The sequence below is a fragment of the Schistocerca piceifrons genome, chromosome X (assembly GCF_021461385.2).
Source record: "Schistocerca piceifrons isolate TAMUIC-IGC-003096 chromosome X, iqSchPice1.1, whole genome shotgun sequence".
Classification (NCBI taxonomy): domain Eukaryota; kingdom Metazoa; phylum Arthropoda; class Insecta; order Orthoptera; family Acrididae; genus Schistocerca; species Schistocerca piceifrons.
In genome coordinates, this window is record NC_060149.1 from 246,592,601 (window position 1) to 246,615,069 (window position 22,469).

A 22,469-nucleotide genomic window follows, 5' to 3' on the forward strand; every position below is an offset into this window, starting at 1 on the left:
AGGGTGCGGAATGTAGCATGCACTTCAGCTGCGTGAAGGCCTGCTCACAGGCCACGACCACTGAAGTGGAAAGCATTTCTACCACAACCGGTTGAGTGGATGCATAATATGTGCTGCCTGAGGAAGGAACTTATAATAATAATTCACCTTCACCAAAAAAAGCCTGCAACTCCTGGAGGTTTTGGGGACGCGGGAGAGAGTCAGTAGCAGAAATATTACGGTCAGTGGACTGAATGCCATCTTTGTTGAGCAAGTGGTCCAAGTAGTCCACTTGTTCCAGGAAAAACTGGCATTTGTGAGGACGGCACTTGAGCCCGACATCACACAATCAAGTGAAGAGCGTACATAGGATGTGCAGGTGGTCTTGATGTGTAGTACCCATAACAATTGAGTCATCAAGCTAATTGGTACAAGCTGGGATGGACATGGTTAACTGTTGCATGCATTTCTGGGAGATCGCTGGAGGAGAAGATATCCCAAAAGACAAATGCTTGTATTTGTATAAGCCAAAAGGAGTATTGGTGACAATGCATTACGATTCCTCATCTAGTGGTATCTGTAAGTAAGCGCCAGCAAAGGTCTGATTTAGACAAACAGTCACCTGCAACAAGCTTTGAGAGGAGGTCCTCGTGACATGGTATGGGGAAGGTTTCTGCCAGAGCTTGGGCATTGATCGTCGACTTAAAATCTCCACAAAGCCAGAGAGAACCAATAGGCTTCTGGACTACGACAAGGGGTGTGGCCCAAGTACTAGTTTTGACCGGTTCTATGACCCCAGCGTCATGAAGGCAATCGAGTTCGAGCTTAACAGCCGTCCATCAGTAAGACTGTAAGAGAACGTGCACGACATAAACGGGGCAGCGCATCTGGATGTACAGAATTATGTGCCTCAAAATCGGTGGCACACCCCAAGCTGGGCTCGAACAGAGACGTCAAAGAGGCATAAAGGTCACCAAATTCCTGGAAGGAGACCGTGTCTGAGGTGACTTGAACTTCGTCCATGATGGAGAACCCAAACAGCGAGAAAGCATCCAGGCAGAAAATATTTCCAGTAGAATGACTGTTGACAACATACAGCGTTAGAAGGCGTGTAACCACCTTGTATGTGGCTGTAGTGATGAATTGACTTCTGAACTGAACAGAACTGTCACCATGTGCAACCAACTTGCGAGAGGGCGGGGCCAACGCTGGGTAACCCAGATGAGTGTACGTTGGGAGATTGACCAGGGAAACCGTCGCACACTTGTCGACTTGAGAACAAACGTCCTGACGAGCAGTTATGAGATCAATAAACAACTTGGGGGATGCAAGTTTTGCCCTGGGGAACGATGGCCTGAAGCTCATACACCGTCCCGTGACGCAAGTTAGGAGTAGGGTTAGACTGATCTGATGGCTGATGGCCGACAGTTCGGAGATGTCCGTCCTTGCCACAATCGATGCAGTGCGCCCAGCGATCAGGAAAGTCAGTCCGTTGGTGCCTCGCAAAACAGTCAGGACAAGAAGGCAGATCCCGCTGGTTGCGCCGACGCGGCTGGACTGGCTGCTCGGAGGTCATTGACACGTCCGAAAGTGATAATCACGACACCGTTGTCGGAAAGAAGGCATGCGAGATTTCCGTCGCCGCGGCAATCATTGAACCTCAGCGACCCGGGGGCGGGCCGTAAGACGTTCATTTGCTGCCTGCGCAATATCGAAAGAGTGCGCGATTTTCAGTATGTCGTCCAAGGAGGAATTGTTGCGCCTGAGGGCTGTAGTACCAACTTCAGGATTGGGATCCGACTGGACTACCACGTAACGGATCAGGGAATCGGCATATGAGGCTTTGCGAGATGGGTTGGCATAGATAAAATCACAACGACGTCTCAGACCTTTCAAGTCTGTCATCGACTATTGATAAGACTGGCCCGCTTGCTTATGGTGCAGAGGCGCTAAAGGTGCGATGCGACCTCGTGGAACCGTTGTAAATAATAGGTCGACAGCAACGAACACAATTCCTCAAAAGCGAGTGCAACCGGGTTTGAGAGGTGAGCCAACTCCTTGAGTAAGAAAAATGTCTCCAGGAAAGCCCAGGAACAGAAGAGCGAACGTTGGAGAGCGTCATCAGAAACCGAAAAGCGGCGAAGTGCTGTTTCAGCCGCTGCAAATACATGTCCCAATACTCCTTGGTACCGTTAAATGGCGGAAATGCTGTTGAGTGGGACTCTGTGGGGGAAGTGACCACAGTGGGGTTGTGAACCTTATACCTATAATCTGTCTGACAGCAGCTGAATTTCCTGATGGAAAACGTCCGTTCGCTTATGGAACTGCTGTCGCAATCGTTGCTGCAGCAGCAGCAGCAGCTGTTGCTGTTGCTGTTCCACCTTTTACCTAGTCACCAATTCTAGTACCCAGAATCCGGAACGACTGGAAGACGCAGGCCAACCGGCTGAGGGTGGCGACCCACAGAAAAACAGATAGGGACAACAACAACAGCCACGAACGGATACGGAGGTATATGTGTCTGAAGAGCTAAACAGATCGAGAGTCTAATGTAGCAAGATCAGGAACTAACAACGATGCATACGATGAACAACACAAGAGCACAGGCGGAACACGACTGCCCTCTAAACTTTTGTTGTTGTTGTTGTTGTTGTAATTTCATTCCTCTGCCCCATATGTGCAGGGGAGGGCTGGCAGCGGCACATTCCGCCGCTCTCCATTCAATTGGCTTTACAAAAATACAGAAGGGTGATTACACAAAAAGGGGAGGTAAAAATGGAGACAGAAAAAACACAGTAAATGGAGATGATGGAGGTAAAATATACACTATGATGGGGGCATGCACTGGGGGACAGCTAAAAAGTCGACATAAAGTTAAAAGAACACACCTGGCAAATCAAAGTGCATTTAAAAAAAGTGAGGCAAACACAAGTTAAAAGTCAGCCACAGGATAAAAATCACACAGAGCACGACACTTCAAAAACCACTGGAAACGAAGGAGCACTCATGAAGAATAAAAAACCGCCGGTAGGGACCTGTCCAGGGACTGAAGGCTGGAGAGGAGGGAAAAAGAGGGGAGGAAGTTGTGGTGTCAGGGCTGGGGTGGTGGTAGGAAGAGGAAAAAAAAGGGGCAGGAGGTGCACGAAGGGGCAGGAGATGAGCAGGGTGGGAGATGAAGAGCGAACAGAAGGCAGGAGGGAGTGCAGAGACACTGAAGGGGAGCATGAGAGAGGGAGAGGGTGTAGGAGGGGGAAAGCTGCTCAGGAGAAGGGAGGGGGAGGAGAGGGAGCCCAGAGGATGAGGCAGGAGGAAGGTGGGGTTAGAGTTGGTAGGAGGGCTAGACATCAGGGCGAAGTTCAACATCCGGGAGGGGTAGGAGATGGAAGTTGCGTTGGGAAAGGAGGTAGAGGGTGTGGAGATGGAGAAAGGGCAGGACACAAGGGTAAAGGCGCGGCAATGGGCTCGAGGTGGAGAGGAAGGGGGACACCAGGGGGTGGTGGGGATCGAGTCGGCAGGCAATATACAGGGTGCGGATGTGTTCAAAGAAAAGGAGAAGGTGGGGGAAGGGAATGAGGTCGTAGAGGATGCACGTGGGGGACGAAGGCGGATACGGAAGGCCCTTCTGAGCCCCTGCGCTGCCAGCTTTAAGGGGCCCATGTAAGTGCTGATAGGCTGGCATGGCAGGCGTGCCCAGCGCACAGAGCTGTGGCGGCAACGGCAGGGCTCGCAGGTAATAGGAACACAGCCCAGCAGCTATCATCTATGGAAATGGAAATTTGTGGTAAGATCCTATGGGACCAACCTGCTGAGGTCATCGGTCCCTAGGTTTAAACACTACTTAATCTAACTTAAATTAACTTACACTAAGGACAACACTCACACCCATGCTCGAGGGAGGACTCGAACTTCCGACGGAAGGAGCCGCCCAAACTGTGATAAGGCGCCTCAAACCATGTGGCTACCTCGCACGACTGTCGTCTACGTCCATGCCTTTTGGTGGTCTGAACAGGAAAATCAATAAATTCATCACTCGTGCGCAAATAGCGAATAAAGAAGAATTGAGGGAAAAAGCTTACGAATTTGTGTTGGCTGTGAAATTGAAAATAATACTGATGTGGAGAGGCCAATGTGTATAATTCTGACGCCGCTCGTGGTAGCTGCGCGGTCTGAAGAGCCATGCCTCCCTCAGGCACATGTGTGTGTGTATTGTCCTTAGCATAAGTTAGTTTAAGTTAGATTAGGTAATGTGTAAGTCTAGGGACCGATGACCTCAGCAGTTTGGTCCCGTAAAAACTTACCACCCCACCGCATAATAATGATGTTTAGCAAAGACGATGTTGTTCATACCAAATGTCCAAATGTCGGCCATCATTCGTCAGTAATACCTGCAGTCGAGGGACAATGTTGTGAACATTACTGTACAGCGTATCAGTAGGTATGGTCAGATATTGCCGTCTTTTAGCATCGCTAATGAAGTCAGACGATCGCGACAGACTTGTGACTTCAGGTAACTCCAGAACCAATATCACACGGATTGAGGTCTGGGGTCATGGGACGCCAAGCGTGTGAGAAGTCGCGGCTTAGCACGCGATCTTCACCAATGCGCGCAAGAGATCCATAAGGGATGGAGCGCCATCCTGCATAAAATCACATTCACAAGGCGTGGTGATGGCTGTTACTTGGAGTTCAGTTTGTAGTAGGGAGGACAGAGGAAGGAAGATTAGTCCTGTTGACATCGAGATGATTAGAATTGGATCACAAGCTCAGATTGTTTCAAGGACACAGAAGGAAATCGGCCGTGCCCATCCAAAGAAATCAAGGAGCGACGTAGGGAAATGACAGAAAAAGTAAATCTGAATGATCGGACAAGTGTTCGAAACGCCGTCCTCGCGAATGCGAGTCCAGTGTTATATAGTAGACAAAGTCAACCTTGTATTGTGTGTACTGTGTATTAAACCGGGGCCTACAAACGACGGAGAGGCTTCGCCCAGCCGTAGCCCTCAGTGGTCCCCCCCCCTTCCCCACCCTGGGAACGTCTCATACCAGATGAGTGTAACTCCAGTGTATGTGTGGTAGAGTAATTATGGTGTACGCGTACGTGGAGACAGTGTTTGCACAGCAATTTCTGACATAGTGTAACTGAGGCCGAATAAGGGGAACCAGTCCGCATTCGCCGAGGCAGATGGAAAACTGCCTTAAAAACTATCCACAGGCTGGCCGGCACACCGGACCTCGACACTAATCCACCGGGCGGAATCGTGCCCGGGCCCGCACGCCTTTCCGCTCGGGAAGCAGCGCGTCAGACCGCGCGGCTAGCCGGGCGGGCACATGTCAACCTTGGTGATATTATAGCACAGCTGTGTGAAGCACCCTTCGATAGACGTTAAAAAATCTATGACGTCGTTGTATCAAACGAACCTAAAAGAAGTTTCTGCTGGAAATTGCCAGAAGCATTTTTTTGGCCTCAGAGTATGACTCACAGATATCATCGTACCCGTAAATTTCAATACACTGCAGAGGAGCGAACACAGAATTTCGTACACTGACGTGCTGTTCTGACAAACAGCATATAAAAGCAGGTATGCCCTCAAATCTGTCTGTTACAATTCTGCCGGCGTCAAACATGTGAATATCGCTCGTAATGAGTCGTGGTGACCCATTACTGGATTTCTGAAACCTACAACGCGGAATAAACTCCACCACTTAGCTGTAATTGCCCCTCGGGACATCAGACATGTGGTTGTTGCATGCAGAGAAAGGCCTAAAATATCTATCTACCTCCGATAAACATCAGTTATATGATCATCATCCTCTTCCTTCAAGACTGACGTCCAGGAAAAGTTTCATAAGGATTGTAGACAACGTTTGTCAACAGAAGTATTCCTCATTATCTATGTGGAAGACATCTCAACACCTCTGTATGACACCATCAGAATACCTAGTTGCTGATATCACTGAAGAGTAACCCGTGTGGGAAAACTTTGAGCATGCTCAAAAAACTGCTGGTCATGTATGTCAATGTAGACTAGGTCTTGGAAGACGTATCTTTACTGATCCGACGTCCGCAAACTCTTAAGCCGTACTGATTGCCAAATATTGGGCTAAAGTTGCTTGGATTGTCATTTTTGTCATTTCTTTTATTTTAACATTCCTTGAATGTATTCTTCAAATTCCAAATTAGCATTAGTTTTTAAGTGACTCTGACTGTGGTATTTAACATACTACATCAATGTACTCGAACAGTCCACGGGTGTACTGCCGGTCAATAGTGTCTAACGGGCACAATATTTCGGCGATCAGACACGTCGCCATCGTCAGGTGCGCTGACGAACTGAGCTCCTGAGGGCGGGCGGCCGTCCTAAATCCCCTTCCTCCACGAGGCGTTCTCTCCGCGGTCCGTGCCCGCGGCCGCGCGTCGGCGGTCGCTGAGAGGCTGGCGTCGGCGTCTGTGGTGGGATCAGTGTAACTGCCTCGTCCGTCCTGGTCGCTCGTTCGTTTTCTTTGCTGAGCCTCTTTTTAATTAGACTCAGTGCTGGTTCCCATGCCTTGCTGAGGTTATAGCCACAATCTCTGTTGATGAGTCCGTCCCTGGTACGAATTTCGATAGCCTCTCTAACGACGCTGTCCCTGTATTTAGATATCTGTGCCAAGACCCTGATATGTTGGTATTTCATTTCGTGATTTTCGGAAAAACAGTGCTCTGCGACTGCCGACTTGTTGGGGTACATAAGTCGAGTGTGCCTCTGATGTTCTCGGCAACGATCTTCGATGGTGCGCACTGTCTGTCCAATGCGAGTCTTCCTACATTCACAGGGAATATAGTATATGCCGGCGTTCCGCAAACCGATATCATCTTTGACACTTCCCAGTAATGCTCATGTTTTGTTGGGCGGGCAAAAGACAGTTCCTACTCGGTGTTTCCTCAATATTCGTCTTTGGTGTGACGTCATAAGCGAGTGACAGCGTGTGAGATCGCTCTCTAAGTTTTTATATATTTTTAGGTTTCAGATACATATTTTAACATTTTTTGTGATAATATTTACTATATAAGTGACTTATTAGTGGTTTCTTCATTCACCTCTGCCTTTCTTGTGTTGTGACCTGATATTTGTGTTTCGTATCGAGCAACGTAACCTCTTACCTGTGTTTACATTCCGCGCTGACCAGTTGCAGCTGTAGCGGCGCATCGAAAGCCAAGTACTAATTCATTGTTTGTGTATAGTGGTTTATTTAGGAACTTTAGTAGTTTTCAACCGGTGTTTTTTGTGTTTTCTGGTGAAATAATTTCAGAAGAACCTTTTGGGAACTGTTTTCAGCTTCGTTACTGTGTCATTAGACGTTTGATTCTCTTTCTGTATTAGTCTTTTGCTATATTCACATTTGTTGTTTATTAATGCTCTTAATAATAGTAGTTACTTCCCTTGTAGAGTAAGTTTGTGATTATTGTAGTCAGGTTTTTAATATCTTCTTATTGTAGTAGCGGAACTTAGAAAAAGTAAAATTTTACCATGAGTGAGAAGTGTTGGCTTTGCCGTAGGTTCGTGAGTAGTGGATTGCGGTGTGAGACTTGCTCGAAGTATTTTCACTGGGGGGAATGCAGTGTGGAAGCCAGTGGGCATTCTGGTGAGATCCTCTCCTGGAACTGCAGGTTATGTAGCAAGAGTAAGTTGATAGGGGAACAGGAGCGTAAGATATGTGCCCTTCAGGTGCAGTTGAAAAACGCACAGGAGGAGCTAGATAGGATGAGGAGGGAGAAGGGGGTTGGGGAATGGGAGCTGGCTGTTGGCAAGAGATCCGCTAGGAGAAGAAGATTTTCAGACAGTTTTACTATTGGTGTTTACAATAGATATGACCAACTGTCAGAGTCTAGTGGAGAGGAATCTCTAGTAGCTGTAGATGTAGGAAGTATGCAGCAGACCTCAGTAGTTACGGTGGCTAGAACAGTTGCAAAGTCGAAGAGGAAGAAGAAGGTTCTGCTGTTAGGTAGTTCTCATGGCAGAGGTGTAGGCCAGCAGTTGCAGGAAGTGTTGGGGAGTGAGTACCAGGTCACCAGCATTGTGAAGCCTAATGCAGGATTGGCTCAGGTGACTGTTAACATTGGGGGGTTATGTAGGGATTTTACTAAAGAGGATCAGGTAGTGATTGTCGGTGGCGCTGGTAATAGTATTGATAGGGATGTGGAGTATGATATAGATGGTGACCTGGAAAAGATAGCCACTCAGATTGGCAACACGAATGTGCATTTCGTGGAACCGTTTCAGCGTCACGACCGGCCTCATCTTAATACAGCCGTCAGGCGTAATAACATCAGACTTGGGGATGCGCTGATGACAGAAGGCATGAGTCACATTTCAGTGGTGTCGGTGGAGTCTATCAGCAGTACGGGGTTCACTAGACATGGCCTGCACCTTAACAGGTATGGGAAGGGGAGGTTGGCAAAGCTTATAGGTGACAGCATAGGTGGGGTTGGTGGGGTCACTCATGGGAAAATTCCTTCAGTAGTGAGTGTTAGAGCTGCAACTTTTTTAGCTTGAAGTCAGCTGATAGGTATTCCTGCTTAAGGGAAGTCTCTCTAACAAAGGAACCACTTTTGACAAAGCTTAGGTATCCGAGTAATGAGGGAATTAGTATATTTCATCAAAATATACAAGGTATTAGAGATAAAGTTAGTGAACTGCTTATAGATGTTGACTCTGAAATTATTGGTATATCTGAACACTTCTTAAATAAGGAGATAATTCAGAGGCTTCCTTTACCAGGATACAGGTTGGCTAGCAGCTTTTCGAGGAGCTCTTTTCGGTGTGGGGGAGTAGCCATGTATGTGAAAAACGGCATCCCATTTGAGTCAATTGATGTTTCAAAGTACTGCACTGAAAAGGTGTTTGAATGTTGTGCAGGTGTGGTTAAATTTAACGGAGCTACACTTCTAACTGTTGTTATTTATTATAGATCCCCAGACTATGATTTCACAACATTTTTGCTATAGCTAGAGGAGGTTCTTGGTTCACTTTATAGGAAATACAAAAAGTTTGTTATATGTGGTGACTTCAATATTAATTGTATAAGTGATTGTGTAAGGAAGAGGATGCTGGTAGACCTCCTTAATTCATATAATCTTATGCAAACCGTATTCTTTCCAACGAGAGTGCAAGGGAACAGTAGAACAACCATAGACACCATTTTTGTTCATTCCCCATTACTGGAAGGGCACTCTATTAGCAAAAAGGTAAATGGCCTTTCAGATCATGATGCACAAGTTTTAACTGCAAAGGATTTTTGTGCTGCAACACGTGTTAAATATAGTCATCAGCTGTTTAGGAAAGCTGATCCAGTTGCTGTAGAGACCTTTGTAAACCTTATCAAGGAACAAGAGTGGCAAGATGTTTATAGCGCTCATACAGTTGGCGATAAATATAATGCTTTTCTCAAGACTTTTCTCGTGCTCTTTGAAAGTTGCATTCCGTTATAACGTTCAAAACAGGGTACTAGCACAAACAGGCAGCCTGGGTGGCTGACTAGAGGGATGAGAATATCTTGTAGAACAAAGTGGCAGTTATATCAAAACGTTAGAAACAGTCAAAATCTAAATGCAGCAGCCCATTACAAACAGTATTGTAAGGTGCTTAAAAATATTATTAGGAAGGCAAAAAGTATGTGGTATGCAGATAGAATAGCTAAGTCTCAGGATAAAATTAAAACCATATGGTCAGTCGTAAAGGAAGTGGCTGGTCTGCAGACACAGGTCGAGGATATAGAATCAGTGCGTAGTGGGAATGTCCGTGTTATTGATAAGTCGCATACATGTACAGTATTTAATAATCACTTTCTGAATATAGCAGGTGACCTAATAGAAACCTAGTCCCAACAGGGAATCATATAGCGCTCTTAGAAAAAAGTGTTCCGAGACTGTTACCTGAAATGCTCCCCCATGATACTGACAAGAGGGAGATTGAGTTAATAATTAAATCACTGAAGACCAAGAACTCTCGTGGATGTGACGGGGTATCTAGCAGAATACTGAAGTATTGTTCTATGTATGTTAGCCCAGTACTTAGCCATATCTGTAACTTTTCCTTTAGGAGTGGTCGGTTTCCTGACCGATTAAAGTACTCGGTAGTGAAGCCACTTTACAAAAAGGGAGACAGGGATAATGTTGACAATTTTAGACCTGTTTCTATGCCATTGGTGTTTGCTAAAGTCATCGAGAAGGTTGTATATACAAGGTTACTGGAGCATTTAAATTCACATAATTTGCTGTCAAATGTTCAGTTTGGTTTTAGAAATGGTTTAACAACTGAAAATGCTATATTCTCTTTTCTCTGTGAAGTTTTGGACGGATTAAATAAAAGGTTGCGAACGCTAGGTGTTTTCTTTGATTTAACGAAGGTTTTTGACTGTGTTTACCACAAAATATTAATGCAGAAGCTGGACCATTATGGAGTAAGTGGAGTAGCTTACAATTGGTTCGCCTCTTACTTTAAGAACAGAAAGCAGAAGGTAATTCTCCGCAATATTGAGAGTGGTAGTGATGTTCAGTCCCAATGGGGCACTGTTAAGTGGGGCGTTCCCCAAGGGTCGGTGCTGGGGCCACTGCTGTTTCTTATTTATGTAAATGATATGCCTTCTAGTATTACAGGTGATTCAAAAATATTTCTGTTTGCTGATGACACCAGCTTGGTAGTGAAGGATCTTGTGTGTAATATTGAAACAGTATCAAATAATGTAGTGCATGAAATAAGTTCGTGGCTTGTGGAAAATAATTTGATGCTAAATCACAGTAAGACTCAGTTTTTACAGTTTCTAACTCACAATTCAACAAGAACCGATATTTTGATCAGACAGAATGGGTATATTATAAGCGAGACGGAACAGTTAAAGTTCCTAGGCGTTCGGATAGATAGTAAGCTGTTGTGGAAAGCCCATGTCCAGGATCTTGTTCAGAAACTAAATGCTGCTTTATTTACCATTAGAACAGTATCTGAAATAAGTGACACTTCAACACGAAAAGTAGTCTACTTCGCATATTTTCATACGCTTATGTCGTATGGTATAATTTTTTTGGGTAATTCTTCTTATTCAAAAAGGGTATTTTTGACTCAAAAACGGGCTGTTCGAGCTATATGTGGTGTAAGTTCGAGAACCTCTTGTCGACCCCTATTCAATAGTCTGGGACTTCTGACATTGCCCTCACAGTATATATTTTCTTTAATGTCGTTTGTTGTTAGCAATAGTAGCCTATTCCCAAGAGTTAGCAGCTTTCACTCAGTTAATACTAGGCAGAAATCAAATCTGCATGTGGAATGCACTTCCTTGAGTCTTGTGCAGAAAGGAGTGCACTATTCTGCTGCATCCATTTTCAATAAGCTACCACAAGAACTCAAAAATCTTAGCAGTATCCCAAACGCTTTTAAGTCTAAACTGAAGAGTTTCCTCATGGCTCACTCCTATTCTGTCGAGGAGCTCCTGGAAGAGCTGAAAAATTAAGCAAATTCAAGTGTTACATTGTTGATTTTCTTTATTTAAACTTACGACTTGTCACCTGAATATGTTTTTTTACATTTCATTTTATCTCTTTCTAATATCGTGTTAAAATTTCATGTATTGACTCGTTCCATGACCATGGAGACTTCTCCTTAATTTGGTCCCACGGAACAATAAATAAATAAATAAATTTTCCCCGATAGTACGCCAGTATACGGTATATAGGCGGTGGCTATCTCTTCCTCCGTGACTTCGTCCATCTCCACACGCTGTACTGTAGAGGTGGGGCGGAGAGCGCGTCTGATCTGGCATTCCGAGTACCCGTTTTTCCGAAATACAGTTTTGAGGTGTTCCAGCTCATGGGGCAGACTCTCTGACTCTCTTCGTCCGAGATGGTGCGCGGCCTGTGCACCAGTGTATTTAGTATTCCATTCCTCTGCGAAGGGTGGTGGCAGTTATTTGCTTGCAAATACAGGTCGGTGTGCATTTTATTTCTGTATATCCCATGGCCCAGGATGCCATCCACTCTTCCTTTGACCATGACGTCCAGAAATGGTAAACTTCCGTCTGCTTCGGTCTCCGTAGTGAATTAGATATTCGGATGTATGGAGTTCAGGTGTGTAAGGCAGTCTTGGAACTTGTCCCTTCCATGGGGCCATATCACGAATGTGTCATCAACATAATGTGGAAAACAAGTAGGTTTCCATTTGGATGACGCCAAAGCTTCCTCCTCAAAGTACTCCATATAGAAATTCGCGACCACAGGCGAAAGTGGGCTCCCCATTGAGACTCCTTCTGTTTGCTCATAATATTCTCCATTAAACAGAAAATACGTGGAGATCAGAACGTGCCTGTAAAGGTCGGTCGTCTTCTCGTCAAATGATATGTCTGCGTGAGCAGAAGAAACTAACGATCAAACTCCGGAAACAATTTATTGGACTGTTCAATTAGCCAAACCAAATTCTCCAAGTATAACACCAACACAAAACAGTGATCCGTCTTCGAATCGCAACTACATACAAGAATAATATAGAAAACAACTGAAATAACTTCCTACCAGTCTCTGCCAGAGACTTCTCTGATATACCAAGCCTAATCCAGAGATCAGCGAGAAGATCCAAGCCGGGATGCTGGGGCGGCAGCTATCCACGTCTGCTGGCGGTCGATTAACTGCCGATGTGCGGCCGAGCGCCGGCCTTTATAGCGCTTCGGCGGATGAGTACCTCGGAACTGTTTCCCATCACGTGGTTTGACATGTGAAAATAGTTCCAGAATCTGCAGTGACCTCTTCCTTACGTTTATGTGGGCCGGTAGTGGCCTCTGGTGGCCGCTGGTGTCATTGCTGTGTTGTTGTTGTTGTGGCCGATCATCAATATTGCCTGTCGGATGTGTAGTGCTTCGGTGCGATTGCGAAGAGGGCAACCCGCGACTGCAGGCTGTCAGTTTGGTTGCTGATACTGTAGGCGCCGTGATGTCTGGTGGAGAAGGCCACAGCATCAGATTTCTGTGCAATGAGCTCAACTGACTCTTGAAGAGGCACCCTGGTGAATAACGAGACAACGTCAAAACTCACCAGGATATCTGAGTCTTTCAGCTTGAAGTTCTCGAGACGTTTTACGAAATCCATAGAATTCCGAATGTGATGAGGGCATTTACCTACGTAAGAGCTTAGTACTTCTGCCAGTTATTTGGTCAGCAAATACACTCCTGGAAATGGAAAAAAGAACACATTGATACCGGTGTGTTAGACCCACCATACTTGCTCCGGACACTGCGAGAGGGCTGTACAAGCAATGATCACACGCACGGCACAGCGGACACACCAGGAACCGCGGTGTTGGCCGTCGAATGGCGCTAGCTGCGCAGCATTTGTGCACCGCCGCCGTCAGTGTCAGCCAGTTTGCCGTGGCATACGGAGCTCCATCGCAGTCTTTAACACTGGTAGCATGCCGCGACAGCGTGGACGTGAACCGTATGTGCAGTTGACGGACTTTGAGCGAGGGCGTATAGTGGGCATGCGGGAGGCCGGGTGGACGTACCGCCGAATTGCTCAACACGTGGGGCGTGAGGTCTCCACAGTACATCGATGTTGTCGCCAGTGGTCGGCGGAAGGTGCACGTGCCCATCGACCTGGGACCGGACCGCAGCGACGCACGAATGCACGCCAAGACCGTAGGATCCTACGCAGTGCCGTAGGGGACCGCACCGCCACTTCCCAGCAAATTAGGGACACTGTTGCTCCTGGGGTATCGGCGAGGACCATTCGCAACCGTCTCCATGAAGCTGGGCTACGGTCCCGCACACCGTTAGGCCGTCTTCCGCTCACGCCCCAACATCGTGCAGCCCGCCTCCAGTGGTGTCGCGACAGGCGTGAATGGAGGGACGAATGGAGACGTGTCGTCTTCAGCGATGAGAGTCGCTTCTGCCTTGGTGCCAATGATGATCGTATGCGTGTTTGGCGCCGTGCAGGTGAGCGCCACAATCAGGACTGCATACGACCGAGGCACACAGGGCCAACACCCGGCATCATGGTGTGGGGAGCGATCTCCTACACTGGCCGTACACCACTGGTGATCGTCGAGGGGACACTGAATAGTGCACGGTACATCCAAACCGTCATCGAACCCATCGTTCTACCATTCCTAGACCGGCAAGGGAACTTGCTGTTCCAACAGGACAATGCACGTCCGCATGTATCCCGTGCCACCCAACGTGCTCTAGAAGGTGTAAGTCAACTACCCTGGCCAGCAAGATCTCCGGATCTGTCCCCCATTGAGCATGTTTGGGACTGGATGAAGCGTCGTCTCACGCGGTCTGCACGTCCAGCACGAACGCTGGTCTAACTGAGGCGCCAGGTGGAAATGGCATGGCAAGCCGTTCCACAGGACTACATCCAGCATCCCTACGATCGTCTCCATGGCAGAATAACAGCCTGCATTGCTGCGAAAGGTGGATATACACTGTACTAGTGCCGACGTTGTGCATGCTCTGTTGCCTGTGTCTATGTGCCTGTGGTTCTGTCAGTGTGATCATGTGATGTATCTGACCCCAGGAATGTGTCAATAAAGTTTCCCCTTCCTGGGACAATGAATTCACGGTGTTCTTATTTCAATTTCCAGGAGTGTATGTAGGTGGCCTAATGTTGCTGACAATTGGGCGCAACGACACTTCTTCTTTGTGGACTTTAGGGAGTCCATAAAGTCTTGGCGGTACAGGTCCTTGAGGTGTCAATTTCTTGGCGACACCCACTGGTAAATCCGCGTCCTTGAGAAGAGCCCTAGCCTACATCAATGTAGACTATGTCCTGGAAGATGTACAAATGTCTTCAAATTTTAAATTACCAGTAAGTTTGTAAGTGCTGTTGCGTATGTATACCTATGTATCTTGTATGCTGAAGATTGATTATTTTCACACGAATAAATAAACAAACAGCACAGCAGTACGGTTACACATGTCGATAAGCAGCACACGGAATATTTGAAGCTTAAGTATCCTTTGTTTTGTCTCGGATCTCTTAGATGCAGCTTATGTTTAGTGATAGAGACTGATGCGGAGCGGTGAGCGAGCATTTGCCTCTGTGATACGTGCTGTGTGTGCCAGGCGGGTTGATGGCGGCGTGTGCGAGCTGTCGTCTGCGAGGCCGCCGGAGCTGCGGCTGCTGCGAGACGTGCGCTTCAGCGCCTACCAGCGCGAGACCGGGGCAGCCTGCACCGACCCGCCGCCCACGCCGCCCGTCGACGTGTACCCCTACCCGCCTCAGTACCCGCCACAGGACCTGCCGCCTCGAGGTCAGTACAGTACTATAGTTGAATTCTTTTATCTTGGCGGCTCGCGCATGCCCGCTCAGACGCGGGAGATTGCTGCGTTGCCAGTTGCAAACAACGCACGCGCCAAGAGAAGCAGCGCCGTAGTCTAGTATAGTTCTCAAACTTACGTTAAGGGGGAGCGCGCAGTTTATGAAGTAAAGCCACCACGGCCGCATTAACCCTTTCGCTGCTGCAGAGACGTGCACCCCGGATTCCGCGCTGTGCGCTATTTTGTCATCACTGCACTGCTCGCCTGTGCTGACACGTGGTGTTCCGACTGCTTTGACACACTTATCATTCGATTTCAAAAAAAAATTATTTGGCCCAAAAATTTGATTTTTACACATCTTCTTGACTGATACCTTCCCCCCATAAATGACTTAATTTTGTTTCGATGTTCAACGCAGTTATTGTGCAGCATTAAATGTAGTAAACCATTGCACGAAATTTTGAAGAGTTTGCAGAGGTAAAAGTCCATAGCGTATGGTTTCTGTGGTGTGCGTACTGTAAGACCTTCAGTACACACACCATCAGATTATTTGACTTTTCGCTCTAACGAAGTAGGCGAGTGTCAGCAATATGTCTAGTGGTCTTATCGTAGCGTGTTTATCTTCTGCTGTTAGGTCAGACGATAGAAATGCCACTTGCACGCTTAGAGTAGCAGATTGACGGTGACTAACTTTAAACAGAACTTGATTAATTCTCGCAGCATTTATTAAAATAATAACAAGCATAAAAATTACTTAACTTGGTTCTGGATGCTATTTACAATTGACAATCCGAAATTCCTTTGGTATTGGTACGTTAATCTTATTCTCACATATATCTCTGATACTTGACAAAAGTGTCTATACATGTATCTTCATGGCATTGTACAGGAATATGGTAATCTTATTAGGCACAGACTTAAACTTGACTATAGACTGGTACACACAAATGTAGACTGGTTCAGACCGGTGCAGACAAATGCAGACTGACTAATCGGAGGTCTGTACACTCGTTATAATACCGCTTGCGTTCATGTATCACTGCGCGAGTGTGATCCACGAGGAGAAAAGGTTCTACTTTAGCAGCAATCTCATTGGCTGCATTACATATTAATACATGGATCGGCGGAAGCAGAATTTGGTCCGTCTCTATGGCAGCGCCATCTCGTAGTGTGGAGACAGACGAGCGCTGCGCCTGCGCTGTTGTGCTTAGCGGGGCGCGCTCTAGAGGGAAAGTTGTGTACGTGCTGACTACACGGCACTACGTACACAACACTTTCCCTATAGTCGATTTTAGTTGCCACGATGTTGAGAATGAAATGTGGACAAAATAACTAAATTTCGTATAAAATTTACTGTATAACAATATCTCATTTAATTTAAGTACCAGATAGGTGTCGTATGTAATATTGAGAAATATTCCGTCTTTCGCAACTATAATAAAATTTTTATTTATACCAGAGTCATTTCGCTTTTTTCTAAAAAGTTCTGATTAAAGCAAAATTGGCGAAGTACACAAAACTGAATTGTGGACGTAATAAAACATAGAAACTAAAATATATTGTCAGTGAGGTGCAGTGTGCAAACAATTTGTGTTTGTCACAACGGACAGCAAATGCTTGCCGAAACGTAGATCAGTTGACAAATACATTGAATGTGATGATGTTGCCAAAGTATCGAAGCAAAGAATTGCGTCAGACAATCAAGTAGCTCGGCAACGTACGAGCAGAAATTCTGCTCTAAATAATACTTTTAATACTGTCGCAAAGAATATATCTCAATATGAATAGTAAAACAGCGACTGCGGAAGAGAAGATATAAAAACAAAACAGATAACATGAATATTGTATGTGTGCCTTTTCATTGTTTTTAATTGCTGTGAAAAGATATATTGGAGGACAAAATTAGAAAAACCGAAAATTTATTATGATTATAATGAAGAGACAAAGCACTAGAAATTTCAAAAAATTACATTCAAACGAATAAAATTCATGAAGTATGACACTTCGATATTGTTTTTAAATAAAGAAAATATTAAGCAGCGAACAACATTTGAACTCAGAACCTTTTGCGTAGCAGCCAAACACCTTAACCATTACGCTAACGTAGCTTCTTATTCAAATGAACTACTGGAGGACTTCAAAACATGACGCAAAATACCGACAAACGCTGTTAGTATGACTATGAATTATTCACGTTTCGTCGAAGCACAATAGGAAATAAACAATTACTGCTGTTCTTTATTGCGAAAAAGCGGTTCGTGAGAATGATACAAACACCTTCCCTTGCTATCGCCTGAATTAGGAGGCTTATCGCTTGTTTGGTTTAATTAATTAATAGAATTTGAAGCAATTGGTAGAAAGAATGCTTTTTCCAAACTTTCTATAAAAGAAAGTCTGCTATCAAGACATTGCTTTTGATCAATTACTTTATTTATGACTGAACGTTTCTAAAACTGAAGCCACTCGTCCGTGCTCTGCACTGCAGTCGAGCTCTGGCAACGTCGTTCTCTGTTCATGAGCTGACTGTATTTTGTGACGTCAGATGCGCAGAACGAACCTAAACTCGGCCGCTGTCGTAAATGACACGCACTATAGCTGCTACCTACCGTGCGCCTTCCAACTTCGTCTCCAAACACAGCAGCCACCATTTTAATCTGTAGTGTACACTATATTGCATTATATAATCGTTTGCACTGCTAACTATTAAAACTGCAATACCACGAAGACACCATGCAACCAACGTCAAAATGGGTTCCGAAAACAACAATCGTGAGAATTTTAGCCTGCTCTGTTCGTCCACGAGATCCAGGAAGCCGTAAATACAAGCGCCCTGTTTGATTGCGTGTTCCTTTAATTCCGAATGGTGTTCGATACAGCTCCCGCTCTGACGCCTAATGAAGAACATACAAGCGTACAGAACATCAGACTCCGACTGGACTCAAGAGTTTTTAGCAAACGGAACACAGAATGTCATTCACAACGGAAAGAAGTCTTCAGACGTAAAAGTAATTTCGAATGTACCCTAATGGAGTGCTAGTGCACGATTGCTTTGTACGGTATATGTAAGTGACTAAGTGGATAACGTCGGTAGTCCATGAGGCATTACGCTGATGATGCTGTTATATATACTGATCAGCCAGAACATATGACCACCGACATGCTATAGATATAAACCCATCCAGGGGATAGCAGCGTCACCTGGAGAGGAATGCCTACTAGTCAGACACACGCACGTTGCATGTAATATTAGTGAACATGCTAGCCATGTGTAGAAGGGAAAGGCACACAATCTATCTGAGTTTGACCGAAGGCAGATTGTGACGGCCCAGAGGCTCGGCACGAGCATTTCATAAACTGCACGACTTGTCGGATATTCGAGGAGTGCTGTGATGAATGTCTTCAAGACGTGGCAAAACCAAGGCGAAACCACGTCCAGACGTCGTGGCGTTGGGCGGCCACCCCTCATTACAGATGTCGAACGTCGTAGGCTCGGAAAACTGGTAAAACGGGGCAGACGGCGAACTATGGCAAAACTAACATCTGACTTTAATGCTGGGCAGAGTACAATTGCGTCTGAACACACAGTGCACCGAACACTCCTAACGATGAGCCTCTGAAGCCAACGAACCGTGCATGTGCCAATGCTAATACCACGACATCGGCAACTAAGATTGAAATGGGCACGTGACGGTCGGCACTGGACGTTGACGCAGTGGCAGAGCGTTGCATGATCTGATGAATCCCGATACGTTCTTCTTCATGCCAATGTTAAAACAGGGTAATATATCCTTGACACCTATTCTGCGGGACGTAGACAAGGTGGCGGCGGCTCCATTATGCTCTGGGGAACATTCATGTGGGCATCCATGGGTCCAGTGGAGCTCGTGAAAGGCACTATGACGGCTTGCGAGTATCGTACATTGGTTGCAGACCACGTACACCACTTCATGACGATCATGTTTCCTGGCGGCAGTGGCATTTTTCAGCAAAATAATGCGCCATGTCACAAGGACAGGAGTGTGATGGAGTGGTACGAGAAACACAGTGGCGATTTCGAACTGATGTGCTGGCCCCCCAACTCGCCATATCTGAACCCTGTCGCACACATCTGGGATTTGATTGACTGTGGCGTCAGAGTTCATCGGCCCCCGCCCCAGAATTTACGAGAATTAGGTGACACGTCTATTCAAATGGGGTGCCAATTCGCTCCAGCGAGCTACCAAGGCCTTATTGCTTCCATTTCATGACGCGTCGCCGCTGTTATCTGTGACAAAGGTATAAATACTTGCTATAAGGTAGGTGGTCATAAAGTTCTGGTAGATCAGTGTAACGCTAGAAAACTGTTGTGAAATGTAGGGAGACCTGCAGAGAATCGACACTTAGTGCAGGGACTGGCAGCTGACACTCAGCATAAACAAGTGTAGCGTATTACACGTAAACCAGTACAAAGATCCGGTACTGTATGGTTACAGGATTGCAGAAGAATCACTTGAAGCAGTCACATCCATAAGATATTTAGGAATATGTGTATGGAGCGATTTAAGGTGGAACTACCACATAAAATTAATAGCAGCTGAGGTAGATGCCAAAGTGAGATTCATTAAGGAAGTCTGGTCCATGCTCAAAGGACGTAGCTTACAAAACCATCTTCGACTAACGCTTGAATATTGCTCGTCAGTCTTGGATCCGTACCAGATAGAACTGATAGGAGAAACAGAGAAGAAAAACAGAGTGTTTCGTTACAGGTTATTTAGAAAGTGCGATGACTGGGTGTTGAGCCGGCCGAAGTGGCCGTGCGGTTAAAGGCGCTGCAGTCTGGAACCGCAAGACCGCTACGGTTGCAGGTTCGAATCCTGCCTCGGGCATGGATGTTTGTGATGTCCTTAGGTTAGTTAGGTTTAACTAGTTCTAAGTTCTAGGGGACTAATGACCTCAGCAGTTGAGTCCCATAGTGCTCAGAGCCATTTGAACCATTTGAACTGGGTGTTGTGTGATGTCCTTAGGTTAGTTAGGTTTAAGTAGTTCTAAGTTCTAGGGGACTAATGACCTCAGCAGTTGAGTCCCATAGTGCTCAGAGCCATTTGAACCATTTGAACTGGGTGTTGTGTGATGTCCTTAGGTTAGTTAGGTTTAAGTAGTTCTAAGTTCTAGGGGACTGATGACCATAGATGTTAAGTCCCATAGTGCTCAGAGCCATTTGAACCATTTTTAGAAAGTGCGAAGGCGTCACGGAGATGCTCAGCCAATTCCAAAAAAATGGTTCAAATGGCTCTGAGCACTATGGGACTTAACTTCTGTGGTCATCAGTCCCCTAGAACTTAGAACTACTTAAACCTAACTAACCTAAGGACATCACACACATCCATGCCCGAGGCAGGATTCGAACCTGCGATCGTAGCAGCCTCGCGGTTCCGGACTGAGCGCCTTAACCGCGAGACCACCGCGGCCGGCCCAGCCAATTCCAGCGGCAGACGCTGCAGGAGAGGCGTTCTGCATCACGGTGTGATTTACTGTCAAATATTGGAAAGCGTATGGTCCTCACATACTGCGGAAGAAGTATGGATGTAAAATTAGAGGAATTCGAGTTTACACGAACGCTTAACAGCAATCGTTCTTCCCGTGAACCATTAACAACAGGAACAGGAAAAGGAGAAAGTGACAGTGGTACACAAAGTACCCTCCGCCACACCACAAGGTGACTTATGGAGTACAGATGTAGATCTAGAAGTGCACTACGTGCTTACATACAGGGCTTTTGAGATAGGTGTATTTCTCTGTAACTTACAAAATAGTAAGTAAAGGAATATTTAGATAGATAAACGTAAGAAATGTTACTCTTTCTGCGGACTTATGAACATAGTTTATTTACGTATTTTCCAGAGACTTACAGAAACGATTCATAATTTTTTAAACGCAACATTATTTTTTCCTGTCATGTTACTAACGTGTTTAAACCAACCGTGTACAAATCAATTCAAATCAAATTTCTCTCAGTTTTAGCTAGGAAGATACAATCGTTCAAAGTTTTAGAGGTGGATGCAAAATGCTGCACTTAATTAACTGAGTTCAGATGGATGATCTAGTAGCGGAATGTTCATTTGCCGATTTTCCTGAACGCTCAACTCAACGTGTCTTCTCAACCACCTGCGGACGAGATGTAAAGCTTGTGGTGTCACGGAGCGAAATAATTCCTCGATGTTCTGTTTAAGGTGGTGGTGGTGGTGGTTAGTGTTTAACGTCCCGTCGACAACGAGGTCATTAGAGACGGAGCGCAAGCTCGGGTTAGGGAAGGATTGGGAAGGAAATCGGCTGTGCCGTTTCAAAGGAACCATCTCGGCATTCGCCTGAAACGATTTAGGGAAATCACGGAAAACCTAAATCAGGATGGCCGGAGACGGGACTGAACCGTCGTCCTCCCGAATGCGAGTCCAGTGTGCTAACCACTGCGCCACCTCGCTCGGTCTGTTTAATGTCATGTTCGGTTAGACTGTAGATGCACCTTTACAAGGCCGATCGGAGTCCACTCACAACCGACGTTCCATCTGCCACTGATACTGACGTAGAATAAACATAACATGGCATTCACATCTGGCGAGTACGTTGACGTGTTGCTGATGCTCGGCGAATCCCGACACAATGCAAATAAAGCATCTATGGCTTTCACCATGTGATATCATGGTTACGAGCCCCACCAGCCATTACATTTTCATACTCTGAGCAATGACTTCAAGAAACAAGTAGTTTTAGGGAAGCAGAGCAACTCATAGCTGAAGCTTGTCGTTCCGTGACACCAACAACTTGACATATCGTCCGCCGGTCGTTTACAAGGCCACTGAGTTATTATTTATTATTATTAATTCCTTTAACTCCTTATGTGGAGCATAGGGCTGCAACAAGGGATCGCCATCTTTTTCTGTCTTCTGCTAGTATCTTCATTTCTTCCCATCCTATTCCTTGTTGATGGCCTTCTGCTTCAACTGACCGTCACATGTCATTTTGGGCCTGCCTCGTCTCCGTCGTCCTTGCGGGATCCAGTCAAGTGCTTCTCTCGCAATATGTTCATTTGGTCTTCTAAGAGTATGTCCTAACCATCTCCACTTCTTGCTTCTGATTTGCAGCTCAATTGGCTTGTGGTTTGTTCTTTCCAAAGGATTTTCGTTAGAGATGACATTTGGCCACCGTATGCCCAGGATGTTCCTCAGGCATCTGTTGTT

The 22,469-nt window shown here is 45.9% G+C and overlaps 1 protein-coding gene across 2 annotated transcripts in view; it reads left to right on the top strand.

Annotated features, from left to right (window-relative positions):
* LOC124721875 overlaps positions 1 to 22,469 on the top strand; it is a 524,898-nt gene that overhangs the window by 376,028 nt on the left and 126,401 nt on the right. For both annotated transcript variants that reach the window (XM_047247017.1, XM_047247018.1), the window contains one exon: positions 15,061 to 15,248. In XM_047247017.1, the coding sequence (XP_047102973.1) occupies positions 15,061 to 15,248 (188 nt within the window). The remainder of the gene's footprint in view (positions 1 to 15,060; positions 15,249 to 22,469) is intronic.